Below are 19,867 nucleotides of genomic sequence, written 5' to 3' on the forward strand. Positions count from 1 at the left end.
ACCTCTGACCAGTAGGGCAGAGCGCTTCAACGTTGGGAGAGCCTCACTGGGGGCTTGATCTGAACGCAGCATATGGGTCCATTTGGGTCCACCAAAGAACCCTGAGGGTCACTGGACACCCATTTAGGCCTGGCGTCAAAATAAAAAAAACATTCGCTCTGAAAGAATATAATATTCAAAGATTTGTGCCGCATTTTTCAAAAATAGCAGACCTACAAGCTCGTAGCGCGCCACTCGGTGGCACGCTATGAGCTTGTAGATCTGCTATTTTTCAATAGCTAGAGTATAACATAATGCTTAGTTAAAACACCAAAAGGGTTCCCGCCCAGAACATAAATGTGTTTTTACAAAAGACGGTGGTCCTTCTCTTGTTAAGACACAGCCTTGCAAATTCAGGAAAGACTATATAAAATGCTCAAAATATACAATTTATTCAAAATATGTTAATGCAACCATCAGTATTTTCCAGTAATTACAAAATCAGTAGTTCGTTTTCTTTTTTTAAATAGTCATACTTGTTACAGTGAGGCCTGCATTCAGACACAACTTACACAAGCCCTGACAAATCCTTCATAATACTAATTGCTCTTCATTTTACACCCTTGGTTGTCCTTTCGCTGTCTAGCTTAAATGTCAGTGTTGACCAATTTCTATGGTTAAACTCTATTAAATGCATTTGAACGTCAATCCCCAATTAATTGATCCAAAGTGGAACCTGAATTTGAGTAAAAATAAGGCATACTAAATTGAAATTAATTGATGGCCTTAAGTGAATTCAATACAATTAATATGACTCAACAAAAAAAGGAATGAATATTGTAGATCATGTAAGTTTCACAATATACTACCTCTTTAAAAAAAAGGAAAGAAAAAACAATCCCCCATAATGATTCTGAATCAACAGCAAAGTTTGAATTTGTAATTTGTAATTTGGGGGTAGTTGTAACAGTGACATAGGCCTAGTGGAGTACTTTCCTGACAGTTTCTATACAATAGCACTACTGAAGGAGATTTTCTTTCAAACTCACAGCATCCCCCAATAACTGGAAATCTTTTCATATTGGTTAGCATAATGGCTATTTGTTTTCCATATTCCTAAATGAATGACCACAGTTACAGTACAATGCCACAATAGTAACAACAAAAACATGGAATTGCAGTTCATGGGAAAACGGGTAAAGGGCTAACAATACAAACATATTTACAGTAATCTGTACATGTATTTGACGCTGTACAATAAGGGGATGAGGCGTTAGTGGCATAGAGGGATACATCAGGCATTAGGGAAATGGCCACTAACCTGAACCAACAACTCATTACTGAATGTACAAAGAAAAAGCCTTCTCCACACGTTCTGAATGTTCAAACTTGTTCTTTTTTTGTATCATGGAAGACTCTTTGGCACTCACAGAGACATTAGAAGAACTGTTAAAATTGCTTGCTAAACTACTTCCCATTTCAAGACCTATTGACCTGTTGGATACAAACTGCAGGACAATATAGCATGCTAGTACCAGATAGTAGCATGTTATTGTTCTGTTGCATGCATGTTGCAGGTATTAGCATGTTATTGACCTGTTGTATAAATGCTGGAGGTCAACAGTAGCATGTAGCATCATCAGTCAGTAGACTACATGGTTTAATCCTGGGAAGTGTCAGACTGCTCTTGCTCGGGTTATGCTCGATTTATACCCAGTTATGGGTGTTGTAGACCGAAAATAGACGATCTACAAGCCCACAAGTGGGCTATTTGTGCGCGACACCCAGCGCAGAAGTATAAATCAAGCCTCAGTACTGCATGGAGGGTCATACGTTAGTCCAACGTACCAATAGTCCAACATACGTGGCCGGTTAAGACTCACCTGTGGCCTCCGCGTGCGGTTAGGGTTAGGATAGGGTTTGGGGTATAGTGTGTCGGACTGTTAGGACGTCGGAACTAAAGATATGCACCCAAGCACATGTATAACTTAAGACCAAGTATGTGTGGAATTCTCACTTTTACAGTAATACTGCAGGGTATAGCATTTCAGACATTATTCACTAACAAATTCTGCTAACCAAACAGGGACAGGAAAAAGGCCACAAAAAATTGCTAAATGGCTTTGCAATATATGTCTGAGCTATGCACCCACATACAATGGATTATTTTTGTGTGTCTCTTAACAACATCTAGATACAGTAAGTACACAATCCCCCCCCCCCCCCCTCCAAGCCTCTTTTTCAACAGATGAATGTTAACGTTTTGAATTTCTGTCCTACAAGGTGCTTCGCTGGAAGTCACACCAGCTCATCTGTTATTGCAATCGCTCTCCACAGCTCACACAGATAATAAATACACGCAACTTTATACCAATCATAACGTTTCTTCTTTGCACATAACATTATTTTCATAAATAAGGAATACTAAAGCTATACAATAGTCTCAAACAATGCTTGCTTAAATTATCTATTATGGGGTAAATAAGCACAAAGTGGATTTGGCGTGTATGTTTTGGGAATGAACACGGAAGATGGTGAGGTGAGATATAGTCGACAGTTGGACGTTAAAGTTACAGTTTAAAAACACTAGTGCAGTATTGTATTCTTTGCAACATAAAACCACTTAAGCCCCATTTTTTTTCTTTTTTGTAAATGCCCAATAATCTTTAAAAATTATCAAAAATGTTCAACTATTATTATTTTGTATTATTTCCAACTCAAAATAGATAATCTGCAAGCTTACGGCACAAGTGTCGTGAGCTTCTAGATCTGTCTATTTTCAGGACATAAAACTGAAAAAATAAATAAAAAATAAATTGAAAATGTTTGAACATTTTCGCCTATAATGACATGCCCCACATGGGGGATGCCAGGGTTAAAGTAGTTAAGTCTCTTGTGGGAGCACAACACTTGTGGGATATTTTAACACTGTTCTATGGCATTCCTTCCCTTTATTCAGACAGGCAGCATTTCATTTCATTTCATTTCATAGAGAATACTTCAGGAGAGACGTCACTCACTCATCTCTTTAGCTACGTTTTGCCACATTTTTGATGGGCTACAGTACAACACACACCCGGATCCTTCTATGACGGCCTCTTAGCCTGTCCGTGGCCTAACCCCATGTAAAGGCTGTAGAACGTCGTTTGACACCAACGCGACCGTCCTAATAGAAAGGCTGTTAGAACATGGAGTAATGTGGTGATTGATACGGTAAAAGAGTTGTCCTCTGATTCCTTGCGCCAGGGTAGCACATACTGTACCATCTCACAACGTTCATTCATCCCATAAGACCTGATTGATAGCTTAGTGGTATACCCATAGATATATATATATAAACTCTAGATGGCTCAAGGCGGAGTTTCTGACGTCGTTCACCCGGCAGCCATCTTACTTCGGGGCTATAGTACAGTATGTTCAATGGCAGCTCAAACAGAAACAGTCATAACTCGCTCAAATCTCGACGGATTTACAAACGGGTTGGTTTATTACAAACGTTGTCAACGTGGCTGTGATTCAGGACGCTTATCTGCTTAATTTATGTTTTTTATATGAACGTCGTATAAAATAATTTACGTATGCGGACGTCTCTGACATTTATAACAAACCAAACCGTTTGAAAATCGGTTGAAAATTGAGCAAGTTATGGTCATTTAAGAGTACATGCCCCATAGTCACAATGTTATGTGTCCCGAGGTAAGATGGCCGCCACGTAACGACGTCGCTCTCCATTGGCCAACAGCGCGGGTGAGCTATCTAGAGTTTATATATATCTATGGGTATACCAGTGTCACGCATCAAATATAGCCAAGCTACAACGCAAACTTGTAGATCAGCTATTTGTGGTGCACTACACAGCACGCGACCAAGTATAAATCAGGCATAAGGCGAACTGGATCTGTGGGGACAAGAAAAATACTGCTTGTTCTCCTTCCTCTCCTTCCCTCTGTTCTGTCTTTCTTGTAAAGATTGTACCATGTGTTCCTTGGTTTTTTTCCCACAGCACTTAAACATGGGCCAGCATTTTGGAGTGAAAGGCCTCCAGTTTCAACAGGCATCAGATGGCAGAGTCCTGTTCGACAGGTGCAGGAACACGCATCCATGCTCTCCTCTTACACATGACCACAAGGACCAGCAATGGCCCCCCCTATCTCCTTGTCCAGGATGACGTTTAGGAAAGGACGTACGGTGCTTTGAGGACAGGAAGCGGCTCCATCCTGGCTTTCCTTCCTTGTTTATTTTTTCGATTTGAACAAGCAAACAGTCACAGTGGTGACGGGACCCCGGTCAGGTCTCTATTCGTTACAGGCCAGGAGTTTAGGGGGTTGTGGGGAGTGTGTGGTGGTGGTGGTTGGGGTCACAGTTCACGTACAAAACTCCCATCAGACTGGTCCCATTCCCCCGTCTAGTGCATTCTGGGACCTCCTTTCCTTCAGTAACTCCGCCTCGCCTCCTGTGCGATCGCTTCCTGTTCCACTAAAAGAGTCACGTGACCACGACGGCGGCGCTACGACACGCAGCAGCAGTCGCGGCCCTTGGGCTGCTCCTCCTCCATGGGCTGCTTCAGTCTGAGGATGGGCGGGTCGCCGCTGGCCGGCGTGTAGAACACCGCGCTGCCATTGGACGAGACCAGAGGCATGCGCGGGTCCTCCGGGGAGGCCTTGGCGTCGGCGCACAACAGCGGGTCCGCCGACCCGTTGCCGAGGTGGCCGTTGAGCAATGGGTGGTTCAGCAGCTTGGCGGCGGACCGCTGCTTTTTCAGCTCCGACAGCGTCTGAGCGCGCTCCCGGGGCCAGGGCTCGTCGCCACCGGTGGTGGGCTGGCTGGTGATGACCGCCGCCGCCTTGCTGTCGGGGGGCGGAGTGTTGCCGTTGGGGGGCGGAGCCTTGCCGTTGGGGGGCGGAGCGTTGCCGTTGGGGGGCGGCTGTGGCGGCGTGGAGGTGGCGGTGGAGATGAGGCCGTTCTGTTTGCCGAGGCTGTCCTTCAGGATGGTGGGCTTTGCCAGTTTGTCCGGCACGGCTACAGCCACTACTGGCTTGACCTGCAGGCGTGAAGGACATGGATAAGGTCTAGATGCTGAAGCATTTTGAAGGCCTGATTTCAGTTGTGGGCTAGACACCAAGTTTAACAAATATTTAGTCTCTGGGACCAGAATCTACAGTACACTGTAAAATCCTCCGTGCCAAATGTACAATGAATTGCATTTTTATAATGAATTGCATTTTTATAGCGCTTTTCCAAGTTCATTCATTCATACATTGGGAGGTGAAGCGGCGAACAGTCGACGCCAGCGTCCTCACTTACTACATTCACACACCAATGGTGGCGAGCTCACACCGACCGACTTATTGGAGGCGATGTAGGGTTCAGTGTCTTGCCCAATAGGACACTGTCTAGGACACACAAGGACACTTCGATATGTGGACAGGAGGAGCCGGGATTCGAACCGCCGACCCAGGGATCATTGGGACGACCTGCTCTACCTCCTGAGCCACAGCCACCCTAATAGCAGCCGTACAAATGGAACCAAATCCTTTTGTATTCTCTCAGAGGTACAGACATGGGTAAGGGACAAGGGTCTATTTGGGCCCCTACCAGGGGCCCAGGAAATGAATCCCAATGCATTTTTCCCATAGACATTTCAAAACGTATTTATTTAAAGACGGTTACGCCGCGGACAAAGCCAACTCGAGTCGTGACAACTCATGACAACACAAACAATATTTTGGACCAAACAAATAATTACAAAGAAGAAAAACAACAAAAAAAGTGTTGTAACCTGCCGTTTATTTCTTCTTTCTAATTATTTGTTCGGCCCAAAAAATTGTGTTTGTTGTCATGATTTGTCACGACTCGAGTTGGCTTTGTCCGCGGCGTAAAGGTCTTTAAATAAATACTTTCTGAAATGTCTATGAGGAAAATGAACGGAGAATCATTTCCTGGGCCATGGTAGGGGGCGGGACTGCGACGCTCTATAATCCAGTGCTTCAGCTATGACACACACAGACAAATATGAATTATAGCCAATGAATGTCATCATCAACGTATTATGTTGTATGCGCTTTAACACTGTAAATGCTGTGCTGCCTCTGGGCGACTGAAATTCCCCGCGGGATCAATAACAGGGTCCAACATCTCTATAACATACTGTATACACAATAATACATCTATCAAAACAGTATAACAAACGTATGTAAAAGGATTTATATATATATATATATATATATATATATATATATATAGTTATAGTTATGTAAACATAAAGTTACAGACTATGCCTCCAATGCCTAGATCGGCTAGGCATTGGAGTCTTCTGAAAGAAAGAAGATTTGTGCCTCATTTTAATGATATTTCAAAAATAGCAGACCTACAAGCTCGTAGCGCGCCACTCGGTTGGCGCGCTACGAGCTTGTAGATCTGCTATTTTTCAATAGCTAAAGTATAACAATACTTAGTTAAAACACCAAAAGGGGTTCCCTTCCAGAATGGGTTAAAGTGTGCATCAATAATGGTATGAATGGATCTCTAACAATCAGACTCACATTGACCACATGGCTGTTCTCCTGGTCAGACTCCTTCTCTCTCTCTCCTCCTCCTCCCTCCCTCCCTCCCTCCTCCCTCCAGACTCACATTGACCACATGGCTGTTCTCCTGGTCAGACTCCTTCTCTCTCTCCTCCTCCCTCCCTCCCTCCCTCCCTCCCTCCTCCCTCCAGACTCACATTGACCACATGGCTGTTCTCCTGGTCAGACTCCTTCTCTCTCTCCTCCTCCTCCTCCCTCCCTCCCTCCCTCCCTCCTCCCTCCAGACTCACATTGACCACATGGCTGTTCTCCTGGTCAGACTCCTTCTCTCTCTCCTCCTCCTCCTCCTCCTCCCTCCCTCCCTCCCTCCCTCCTCACATTGACCACATGGCTGTTCTCCTGGTCAGACTCCTTCTCTCTCTCCTCCTCCTCCCTCCCTCCCTCCCTCCTCCCTCCAGACTCACATTGACCACATGGCTGTTCTCCTGGTCAGACTCTTTCTCTCTCTCCTCCTCCTCCCTCCCTCCGTCCCTCCCTCCTCCCTCCAGACTCACATTGACCACATGGCTGTTCTCCTGGTCAGACTCCTTCTCTCTCTCCTCCTCCCTCCCTCCCTCCCTCCCTCCCTCCTCCCTCCAGACTCACATTGACCACATGGCTGTTCTCCTGGTCAGACTCCTTCTCTCTCTCCTCCTCCTCCCTCCCTCCCTCCCTCCAGACTCACATTGACCACATGGCTGTTCTCCTGGTCAGACTCCTTCTCTCTCTCCTCCTCCTCCCTCCCTCCCTCCCTCCCTCCTCCCTCCAGACTCACATTGACCACATGGCTGTTCTCCTGGTCAGACTCCTCTCTCTCCTCCTCCTCCTCCCTCCCTCCCTCCCTCCAGACTCACATTGACCACATGGCTGTTCTCCTGGTCAGACTCCTTCTCTCTCTCCTCCTCCTCCCTCCCTCCTCTCCACACGATGGCCTCCGTCTCGTACTCCTTGCGACACAGGTTGTGCCTGTCCGACAGGCTGGCTCGCCGCACCACTTTCCTGGGGATCAACAAGCACATTATGGTTCACGCTGGGAGCTGGATGCTATGAGTTCACATGCCAAAACCTTTGCCTCGATTATACGATTAATGAACGACTATTATTTTTTTTAAATAGTGAAAATAGCGTGTCTACAAGCTCACAACACACATTTGCTATTTTCACTATTTTTGTATGCCACCATTGTACAAAGATGTATATAATACGGTCGATTATTAAAATAAAATCTATTCGATTTTTTCCGCGTGGATTCGTTGATAAATGAGAAATGAAAAAACAGCTTCTCGATTATTTGATAAACTTGAGCTAATTTAACTGGATCAAAATCTTGGTTTCAATACATATTGGTTAAATTACCCATCCTTAGTTCACGCAACAAGTGAGTAAGTGACAAATCTGTCGTATAATTTCGACTCACAATAATTCCGGTAAAGTCATTCTTCTATTTGACAGGAGCTCTGACAGTCGCCTGAACAATGTCTCCAAAACCACCCGAACACATTTTACACAGCGTATATTTATACAATTGAGGAGGAGGAGTATAGAAAGATTAGGTCTGTTTGGTGAACAGGCCCTTGTTATTCTGGTACTGTACAAGCAGGGCCATATTGGACTCATACTGTAGCTTCTATATGTAACCCGCTCTTCTCATATGGTCGTATAGTGCAGGACACAGGCTCTCGGGGCTGTGAATAGGCCGGACAGACAAGACACAAATAACCCAAAACAGACAGACACCTGTTCTCACAGCAGGGGCTAGCACAGGAAAAACAGAGGATACAACTCTGCTGCTGTCGTGGATATCTCTGCTGTTGCGCAGAAACCAGCTATGTCCAAAATATTCACTTTTCAGGAAATGAAAAATACAAAAAAAATAAAACAAAATACATGTTTTAGAACAACACAATACCGCTTCATCAAAGTCAGTATGGTGACTCTATATTGTCAGATACTTGAATGTGATCTTATATTATCATCACTTTACCCAAATCCAGCTCAAGTGGAGTTAGGAGGTAATTGACCATTAATGTGGAGATTCATCATTTTAATCAAACTACCTAAGTCAACAAGTTGGAGTTAGGTGGTTTATCCGATAGTTCAAAGATCCAATGGAGTTAGGAGTTTTAGTTCAATATTCGTAAAACACACACACAGATGTAAAGGGTGTTCAATATATCCATCCATCCATCACTCACTCACTCACTCACTCACTCACACACTCACACACTCACACACACACACACACACACACACACACACATTTTATTTATTTTTTGTTTCTGTCCGACAGCTATGATACAATTTGTACACAACGTGGCTGCATTTACTCTCCTGCATTGTTTTTTATAATGTAGCAGCAGAGTATAGTAGCCAGATTCCCCCTGTTCAGTAACCCCTGCTGACAGGCTCTGCCCCCAGTCCGTAGGTCAAAGGTCACCCTCCCCTGGCCCAGAGTGTTTGCATAGGGTAAATGCTTGGCCAAACCAAGCCTCCTTTACTTTTAAATGACCATACCATGTTACATGTTTAGCCCATTGAATATGACTCACTGTTAAAAGCTTTTACATTTTAAAACACAGATTGATTTGAAAGGTTTATCCAAATATAGTTACTGGAGAAAAGATTCATTGATGGGCAAAGTTCAAACGTTCATGATTTGATAAAGGGCAAAATGATAATGACTGAATAAAACGTGAACAAATGTGAAATAAGGTATAATTATAAGGTATAATTATTCATGGTATGGTCCTGTGTTTATGTACCGTATATGGTGAGGCTTTAATTCTATACTTGGTCCCCTACTGTTTTCACACCAAATCGTCACAGAAAATAGCCGATCTAGAAGCTCACAAGATGTTGCAATGAACAGTTTGCACAGTGTCAGGAGTGATTTGGAAAATTGGTCTTCAATAGTGGAATTTCAACTTTAGTTGATTTATACTTTACAAATGAAGTGACTTGACTACCATTGTTTGTAAATGCCATTTCCCTCAGATTTAGCTGTCCTCTGTACATTTTTGTATGTACTGACTTACATAGCCCATAATCCAATGCTTTAATTTATTCAACTCAACTGTTGTTGGAATGGTGTGGCTTCATTGCTTTGTTGGTTTCGGACAGCTTCACACAAAAACATTTTACACTCAAAACACTACAACTTGTAGTTACAGGAAGCCACCACCAGATGGCAGTACCTACCCACGGCTGCCGGCGCTGGACGTTCGCCTGCACAGCGAGGTCTTGTGTTTGAGTTGTGACTTCATGATGATGTCATGCTTGTGTTTGAGGTCCAGCAGGATGGCTCTGAACTCCTCATCCTCACACAGGTCTAAAAGCACAGGTTGGAAGCAGGGTTAGTATAGCTTTGCATTTTCCATTACGTTTTAGATTTGATTTCGTTTTGACTTGATGTTTTAATTGGTCTGTGCTCTACACGTCAAGTGTCCTGAGACAACTTTAACCCATTTTGGGCGGGAACCCCTTTTGGTGTTTTAAACATTGTTATAATTTAGCTATTGAAAAATAGCAGATCTACAAGCTCATACGAGCTACGAACTTGTAGGTCTGCTATTTTTGAAAAATCGTGAAAATATTTATTTCAGAAAACTGGAGGATTTAGAAGATTTTTTTTTTTAATTTTGAGGTCAGGCCTAAATGGGTTAATAAAATTGAATTGAATTAGATTAGATTGAATTGAACTGAAACCTACCAATGGGCGTCTCCTCTAGGAAGGTCTTGGCATTGAGACTGGCTCCATGAGAGACCAGCAGCTCTGCCACATGCATCTGCAATGGAAGCGCATCAACGTATGAAAAAAAGAGAGAATAGATCCAAGCACACACACACACACACACACACACACACACACACACACACACACACACACACACACACACACACACACACACACACACACACACACACACACACACACACACACACACACACACACACACACACACACACACACACACACACACACACACACACAAGAACGTCAAATCAGTTCTTAGTAAAGGATACAAAGCCAACATGTTGCAAGTGCATCAAATCACGTGAGACATGCGGGAGCAAAGTCAATCAGTCACAATTTTATCTCCACTGAGCACCTGGTTGGTTTCTGTGTTTTTCTCAGCATTTAAGTACAGTATGCTTTGTTTACCTGTATCTTTAAAGGAGAATTTTCTTACGTGCGTGCGTGCGTGCATGCGTAAAGTGCATGTGACAGAGTGAATGTGCATGTATGCTCAAGCATATGGGAGTGCTTTTCTAGGATGTATGTGTGTGAATGCCCAACTACCCTTGTGTGAGTGTGCAATCTCTCTGTGTGTGTGTGTGTGTGTGTGTGTGTGTGTGTGTGTGGGAAGACACCATTACTTCTACCCCTCAGGGGTGTTTGGGTATTTGTCCATGATTTGCTGACTGTACTTTTTACATTATCTTGTAAATATTTGTGTCCTTGTATCTCTTATGGGGTGTGTATGTGTGTATGTATGTGTGTGTGTATGCGTGCGTGCGTGCGTGCGTGCGTGCGTGCGTGCGTGCGTGCGTGCGTGCGTGCGTGCGTGCGTGCGTGCGTGCATTACTATACAGGTGTAGTAGAATTGAAGTCCTTGAAATTAAAATGGTGGAGAAACACGGATAGAGCAGTACAAATCTTCTCTTCCCTGGCATATCTTTTCAAATGGGCGTCCGCGGGCTGATATTAAAGTGTCAACCTTTGGGGGTCCTTCCTTGACATGAAAAATGTATGAGAAGCACTGCTCCAGTGTACCTGGCCCCAGCAGGCTGCGGCGTGCAGGGGCTGCCAGCCCTCAGAGTCCCTCAGGTCCATGCGCGCTCCCCCCTCCAGCAGCAGCTCAGCAGCCTGCACATAGCCGTTAGCCGCCACAATGTGGAGCTACAACAACACACACAGCACAGTTAGTAAGTAAGGAATTAACCCATTTTGACCTGAGATCAGATTCTAAAAATGTCTGTTTGAAAATGTCTGTTTTCTGAAAAAGCTATGTTTCTATGTCAGTCGTTCTTCGATTTTTCAAAAATAGCAGACCTACAAGCTCGTAGCGCGCCACTCGGCAGCGCGCTATGAGCACAAACACCAAAAGGGGTTCCTGCCCAAAATGGGTTAAGTGCATTTTATTTATAAAGCACCTTTCGAAACAATGTTACAAGGTGCTGTATAATGGACACAGTATTAAACAATCAAAACAAGTTGAAAACAGGGAAAATAGCACGATAGTGTAATAATAATTCATTGATAATTAGTGTCCGGGTAGCTCAGTCCGTAGAGCACCCGCCTTTCGACCGCAAGGTCGATGGAACCCATGAAGTCGTACGGTACTGGGAGCTGATGGTAGGTGTTGTGCTCCTCCTCAGTATTAAATCTCCCAGAGGTCTAGCGCATTGAAACGGGGAAAGACTCCCGCACCCTGGCTGATACCGACAATAAGCCACTTATGGACTTACTTACCGGTACTTAGTTACGACTTACTTACTTAACTTAGTGTATTAATAATAAAATAATACAGTATAGCAAGGATTAACCCATTTAGGCCTGACGTCGAAATTTAAAAAATGTCTTCTAAATTCTGACGGTTTTCTGAAATACCTCATGTTTCTGTATCAGTGGTGCTCAATATTTCATGTCAAGAACCCCAAAAATTAAACCCCAAAATGGGTTAAACAAAACAAAAAAAATAAACTTAACAAAACATAGACCTGTAAAAGTGAGTCGGGTGAAAACTACATGGGAAAATGTTTACAAAATAAATGTGTTTTTTTAACATGCTCTTACAGCCGTCGACTGACTCAGCATTTTTTAAAGCCAAAGGGTAGGGCATTCCATAGTGTAGGAGCAACCACTGCAAAGGCCCGGTCACCCAGTGCAGGATGGACAGGCAGTGAGGGAGGATTTCGGCTTGATACTACAGCATGATAGAGCTATTGTTTTGATTTTGACAGCACATTTTGATTCAGTTGTATAGTCTTTTGAATAAAATTCCGTTTAGTTTGAGTCATATTTTTTTTGTCATCTGAAATGTTTTGGTTTTGAGTCTATGTGGATTTTAGTCGACTAAACCTACAGTTGATTTTGTCTGCAAAAATGTATTTTTATAGTTTTAGTCGACGAAATCAACACTGTTTTGGTACATCCTTGTAGCAGCTAGAATAACTATATGGTCTGATGATCACGGTGCTCGTTGGCAGAACTATACCGCGCCACCGACCTGAGTGTTAAATAATAATGTATGTTAAATGCATCTCCACAAGGTCACAAGTTAACGCGTGGCCACCAGGGGTCATCAATGTGTCCGTAGTACATGGACAAATGTGTCCGTGGCAAACAGTAGGTCTTGTCCGTGGCACATTTTTTCGATTTTCTGTTTTATAAACCATTATAATGTTCTTATTTTTATCCCAGACCCAATTACTGAATGTCAAGTCTCCAGGCTTTCTTCAGAATATGCATGACACTGATTTAATATGACACTATGACACATTGTGAGTCCACTAGTAGTGTTAGTGGTTCTCTTTGCAAGGACCCCCATATTCTGAGAGTGTACAAATGGAACCCAATGGACCCTTTGTATACTATCAGAGTTAAGGTCTCCACACACCGGAACCCAATGGACCCTTTGTATACTATCAGAGTTACAGACCTGTTATGGTCATTCAAGGGCTATCTCTATCTTTCTGGTAATATTATTGTCTGCTCATTTTGTACAAAAATTAATGTTGGCAAAAATGTCCACCAACAAATGAACATGGCGATGAGTATGACCCCTGGTCAAAACGCAATGTGTTGTGAGCTTGTATGTAGACTGTCTATTTTGACTATTCTAGAAATGTTTTGAGTTCCGGGGGTTCTATAATCTTCATTTGCCTGGGTTTGCAGAACTCAGGGGTTAGTACCGCCTCCTGAGCACGGCCCAAATTAGATTCTGAAAACCATATCTGAAACCAAGCCATAGCGTATGTACGGAAACAAATCCAGAACCTGTGAAATATGTTACATGGCACTGTTCACTGGACCACAAGATTCGCTACACCACCAAGATACCCATGTACCTGTCTAGATACTTCCTTAATGTTAACGAAGTCCACACCCACAACACCAGAGGGAGTGCAACGAACCATGTACAACCCAGATTCGGCACAAACAAGGGACTAAATTATTTTCGCTCCTATGCCACCAAAATGTGGAACGCCCTACCAACAGTCATTAAGACATGCGAATCCCATGACTCCTTCAAAACCGCTCTCAAAGGGCACCTATGGGCGGCTGCAATTCGAAACTGGCCCCCGTAAAATCTGAATCCCCCCACCCCTTTTTCCCCTCACTGTATATGTTTCTTTTCCCTTTTTACCTCCTTTATGATGAATTCCTGTTCTGTTCTTTGGCTATATAGAAGTGTCTATTTGTACGTCTCTAAATGTTTTGATGAATTGAACAAGGTGGACCCTCTTGTAAACAAGTGTAATGCTTCACAGTTAACAGTCTTTGTATTGAGTTTGTGCTTGAAATGTACTGTAATTCTGCAAACTGTTCAATCAATCAATCAATCAAAAAACGTAGTTCTTGTAGTCAAAAAGAGCCATAGTATTGAGTTGAGTTGCTACAGTATTTCACCTACACTATTATAGTATAGTGGAGTCCTTGAGGGGGTTCCAAGGGGTTCCAAGGGGCTCCCGAGCTAAATGGTTGATTTGTCAAAAGTTAAATTAACACAAATTGTATCAAATTAGGGTCCATGGCCTAATGCATGTCAAACTGGCGGTCCTTGAAATGAAAAATGTTCAGAATCACTAACATAGCTGGAATGAAACCCTTGGTGTTTTAAGCATTACGTTATACTTTAGCTATTGAAAAATAGCAGATCTACAAGCTCGGTGCCGCGCTACGAGCTTGTAGGTCTGCTATTTTTGAAAAATCGTGAAAATGTGGCGCAAACACAGACACGTTGACACTGCAGAGTGTCAGAGCTGAGGCGAAGCTATTTAGGCCTGACGTCGAAATAAATAAAAAAGTCTTCTGAAAGAATATATATTCAAAGATTTGTGCCACATTTTCACGATTTTTCAAAAATAGCAGACCTACAAGCTCGTAGTGCGCCACTCGGTGGCGCGCTATGAGCTTGTAGATCTGCTATTTTTCAATAGCTAAAGTATAACATAATGCTTAGTTAAAACACCAAAACGGGTTCCCGTCCAGAATGGGTTAAAGCATGGATGGAACATGGAGGATTCTGGTCCACAGCCCAGACTATTCAGCCACTATCGCCATAGCATTTTAGACAGTGTTATAAAGTTACTCAATTATATTTAGAGGTTTCATGACATTCATTTTCATTTTATTTATATTATATTTAGGCTTTTCTTTTAGGTTTTATGACCTCAATTACACCCAAACAACCTGAACTTTGAACCATTCAGTAGATTTTATTTTCTCTGTGTGTTCTGAAGCCTTTTGAGCTGCAATGAAAACAGGCAAAATCCCTCAACGGTGACATCTGCTGGCAAATTGTTATGTCATACCGGTATATGGGATTTGTGGACTGTTACATCACAGTCCACAGGCGAATCAGAGCACTTTGAGCCTAATTATTCAGAAAACCCTAGACCACAGAAAATCTGAATGTTCAAAATTAAAAAAAAACTATTTTTTTAAATGTCACCAGACTCAATTTAGTCGTTATGCTAATTGATTCCTCCACACACACATTTCCGTGTAGTCACTGCTGTTGCCAGAGAGGAGCCTCCAACGGGAGGACGTAGTCGTAGAGCCTACTCTTCTCGCCCAACACTCCCGGCTGACAGGTCGCCATAACTGCCATCCCAACCTGTAGGAGCACTTGCAGTGAAAAATATCACGCTCCCTGCCCGGCTTCCCTTCCCTGAACACAAGCCTATTCACCATATTTACACAGCGGCCATTTTGCTATTACGTTAATGAAATAATGACACACCGGATGGCATTTCTTCCCCACCCGCAAATATGACGTGAGGGCAAAATGGCCGCTGTGTAAATATAGTCAATTGTGTTCGTATCCCTTTTTTTGGGCTACTTTATACTTCTACTCCACTACAAGTCAGAGGCAAGTACACGCCACTACAATTTTTTTTACTAGAGGTTCGGCCCTCAATATTTTTGGTATTGCTACATTTCTTCAGTAAAAAAAAAGTCTGAGTAGTTCTTCGGCAACAGCATTTTTTGACTTGTCCAAACTCCGGCAAAGTGAGAACAACGCTGTAGCAGAGTGGTCTGAAAATAGATGGCCTGAAATGACTATTGTAAGATTTCCAACGGATGGAGTAGAGAGGGAAAGTGCTTGAATGCTTTATGAGGTCAATCTGCTTGCGTGTGGATTGTGAAAGCACAGATGCACTGTACCCTACTCTGGATCAAATTGTTACTGTAGAGGGTGGAAACCATGTAAGTCCAAAGACGTTCCTGTTTTATTATCCTTGTGTTTTACTTACTTTTGTGTGATACTCTTCTATTCAAGAAAAAAACAAAACAAAAAAAACATACATACAAAGCCGAAATATGGAGATACAAGGTTTAACAGCGACAAAATACAAATTGAAGCATCTTATTTTCATCTGGGAAACAGAGAGAGAGAGAGAGAGAGAGAGAGAGAGAGAGAGAGAGACAAAGATAGAGAGAGAGAGAGAGAGAGAGAGAGAGAGAGAGAGAGAGAGATGGTGGAATCGGGGAACGCAATAAATCTCATCTCTTCTTTTGAAAAGAATGGGGGGGGGGGGGGGGGTGCTGTGTTCCAGTGCAAATTAACTGGTGAAGAAAACAATAGATAGATAAATCACATCCCTGTGCATCACAGAGTACTGTATGACACAAGCGCTGTGTGTAGTGCACACTTCAGGGCTATCTGGCTAAATACACTATTGGGTGACTTCCTGTCCTGCCCCCTTTTCAAACCCTTTCACTGAATTACATTTTTATCAAGAGGCATGAGCTGCCAAAGAATGCAAAACAAAACGCCTACATGTTTGTTATGCGATCACGGTGACATCAAACAAATAATGAAAGCGGAAGACCAGCCATCAGTCAGAAACTGAAGACCAGCGATCAGTCAGAAACTGTGAAGATTCTTTACCGGAGACAGGGTGATGTTGTTGTAATATTGTTTCACATTGTAAATTTGACAAAAAAGACCGAAACGTTGCCTTCTGAATAAGTGTAACACTCTTGTACCGAGCATATACTCAGTGTGCGGCCGTATCTTTCATTCCTAAATGTAAAAAAAAATGCAGATATAATCATAATAATAATAATAATAAATGTTAGTTATAGTGCACTTTACATTTAGTCTCTGTCGGGGGGGAAACCTCATTATGTCCAAAGCCGTGGATGCAAATGAGCTCAAAACGCGGTTGCAGATCTGCAACTAAAAGGAGTTCATTGTTTTGAGTGGAGGTTTGTGGCTTGAGCAGTTCCTTACGATCTGCAAGCTCACGCGTCGCATCGTGAGCGGCTATTTTCACCACGCAACAAGTATGAAAATAGCACTTTAAGTGGTTTAAAAGTGTCAAGAGTATTTTGACAACTTTCATTGTGACGGTCTCCATGGTGTTTACGTCCAACTCCATAGGTCTCCATGGTGTTTACGTCCAACTCCACATAACCACTTCCCGGCGTGACACTAACTGAAATGTTTGGAAAGCAGACGAACAGACTTCACAGAAAGCTCTAACGCGATCACGGCTGTTCCATCTCTGTGGACCTCAGATCTTTATGTTGTTGTTTTTTATCTCGAGTGCAGAGACGAGGAGGCCTTTTAGAGAAATGTGTGGGCCGGCGTGAGATTTATCTGTTCCTGCAGGGCTCTGTTAGTGTCTGGGCTGCTTTTTTATGACTTGCTGTGCTTGCGGAGAATATAAACGATTCACACTGCTATACTCGCCACTCGCCAGACCCTACAGGGCGTGTACTTGTACATCAAGCTATAGCTGCCTCACGCCACAGATGGCTCGGCAAGGCCTCCTTACTTATATAAAAGTATTTTCATAACTAAGTATGCTATCATGATATGCATTAAAACCAACACGAGGATGGGTCTTGAAACCATAGTGTTTGTTGCTCATCGCTGCTGTCGGGTGGAAACCTCTTATGTCCAAAACTGTTGATTATTATATTTAAAAAATGCTGACACTTGAAAATCCCGAAGGGATCAAGACAGTTCTATAATCTCAATCAATCTTTCAATCCATCCATCCATCCATCAACCAAACACCCATCCATCAGAATGGACTGCCATCACTGTTGAATGACTTCATCTGACTTCTTTGGTGACATGTTGACGATCAACATCCCTGGAATCAGATTGCTATTTTGGCCATGACCTTTTCCTGGTCACTGCGGTAAAATAGAATCGCACTGTAAATGTCACAGCATAAGCCATGGATTTATGTTTCTGAATGCCAACATCGGTTGGTGTCTCTGAACCGATTTTTATGCAAAGACAAATACAGTTCTGGCTAGAAATGACGACTCATACTAGATGTCGCATAGATGTGTCTTTCAAAAGTAGTCATCACAAATGCGGAAAAACTCTCTTGGGATTTAATTCCAAATTTAACAACATCTCACCACTAAGGTTCAAGGTTTAACTTTATTGTCAGCAATACCAGTTATCAGTTGCAAGTGAAATCCATTGTGCGTTATAAACCCACACAACAGCTACACTAGCCACATCAATGACATCAATCGTCACTATCAGGCAGAAACCTGTTATCTCCATATTTTAACTTTTTACATGATTCGCTAAATGAATGAATGCCCTAATTTATCATACGAAAATTGCAAAAAATAGCCAACTATTTTTCTTTTCAAAATCTTTTTATTCAGGTTTTTTGTAACAGAAGCCCAGGGGCAAGTATTAAACAGACATATAAAAATAAAACTCAATCCCTTATCCCAGTTGGGTTGTTTTTGGCAACCTGAGGACTTTCACTCCGCTACTTCTGGTATACTTTATATGCAATATACTTTGTTGTACAGCGTAGGAGTGCATGAAGTCAAGGTACATGCAGCTTATGGACAAGTAGAAGTTCAGCCTTTCAGAGACAAAGTGCAGATAGGGCCATGCGCTATCCAGTGGCGTGCACAGATAGACACTAGGGGGTGCTAGAGCACCCCCTAGTGGCACATTGCCCTTTTGGCAATGTGCCCTTTTGAAAAAAAAAAAAAAAAAGAAAAACTTTTTTTTTCTTTTTTTTAGATTTTTCAAAAATAGCAGACCTACAAGCTCGTAGCGCGCCACTCGGTGGCGCGCTATGAGCTTGTAGATCTGCTATTTTTCAATAGCTAAAGCATAACATAATGCTAACACCAAAAGGGGTTCCCGCCCAAAATAGATTAAGGCAACCGGCCGGTTCCACGCGCTGCACAAGGTGCCCTTTTTTTAACTTGAGCACCTGCCCCTCTAAATGTCTGTGCACGCCACTGGCGCTATCTAAGCTCAATATTTGATTTTATCTTTATTCGTATGTATCTTGGTTTGGTTCTTGACTCTCACTTTGACCTATACCTCTACTATGCTTCATGCTCACTGCTGTTTGCTGCTATGACAGCTGCATTTCCCTCCAGGGATCAATAAAGGTTGATCTTATCTTTCTTTCTTTAAAGCTTTGCAGAGCTATTGCCTTTCCCAGCTAATCCAGTTTCTGTTGTTTTACGGTTCTAATTTGAATTCTACTTATCTATTTCAGTTAATTTGTTTCGCTTTAGTAAATTCAACATAATAAGCATCACACAGGACATTGTGCACACTCAAAATGCGCAATAGTTTCTTTTTTTCGTACCCCCTTTCCTAGTCGTTATGCCAATTGATTCCTCCCCACACACATTTTGTGTGTCACTACTTTATCATAACTGCCTCACATGCCAGGAGCCCCCACCAAGAGGACGTAGACGAGCCTTCGTTCTACTCCTCCTGCCCAACACTCCCTGCTGACAGGTGCTGTCCCCAGCCCGTACGATTAGGTGCATTGACAAATTTCACCCTCCCTCCCCTGAACACGGGCCAATTGTGTTGGTATAGACGCTCGACAGAGCCAGAGGCACCACGGTGGATTCAAACCTACAACCTCCGTGGTGATGGGCACTTTAACCCATTTTGACCTGAGATCAGATTCTAAAAATGTCTTCTACATCCTGACAGTTTTCTGGAAAAGCTATGTTTCTATGTCAGTCGTTCGTCGATTTTTCAAAAATAGCTAAAGCATAACATAATGCTAACACCAAAAGGGGTTCCCGCCCAAAATGGGTTAACACTGTCCCACCCGAGCGTCCCCACTGT

The 19,867-nt window shown here is 42.9% G+C and overlaps 1 protein-coding gene across 1 annotated transcript in view; it reads right to left on the reverse strand.

Moving 5' to 3' along the window:
- Positions 1–412: 412 nt before the first annotated feature.
- Positions 413–19,867, reverse strand: part of ppp1r16b (protein phosphatase 1, regulatory subunit 16B) — a 192,204-nt gene continuing 172,749 nt past the window's right edge. Inside the window, exons 7-11 of the mRNA XM_079510323.1 lie at positions 11,317–11,442; positions 10,252–10,327; positions 9,741–9,870; positions 7,397–7,541; positions 413–5,020 (exon numbers count right to left, since the gene is read on the reverse strand). Of these exons, the coding sequence (XP_079366449.1) occupies positions 4,487–5,020; positions 7,397–7,541; positions 9,741–9,870; positions 10,252–10,327; positions 11,317–11,442 (1,011 nt within the window). The 3' untranslated portion in view covers positions 413–4,486. The remainder of the gene's footprint in view (positions 5,021–7,396; positions 7,542–9,740; positions 9,871–10,251; positions 10,328–11,316; positions 11,443–19,867) is intronic.

This window comes from Electrona antarctica (genome assembly GCF_951216825.1).
Source record: "Electrona antarctica genome assembly, chromosome: 9".
NCBI classification, from domain to species: domain Eukaryota; kingdom Metazoa; phylum Chordata; class Actinopteri; order Myctophiformes; family Myctophidae; genus Electrona; species Electrona antarctica.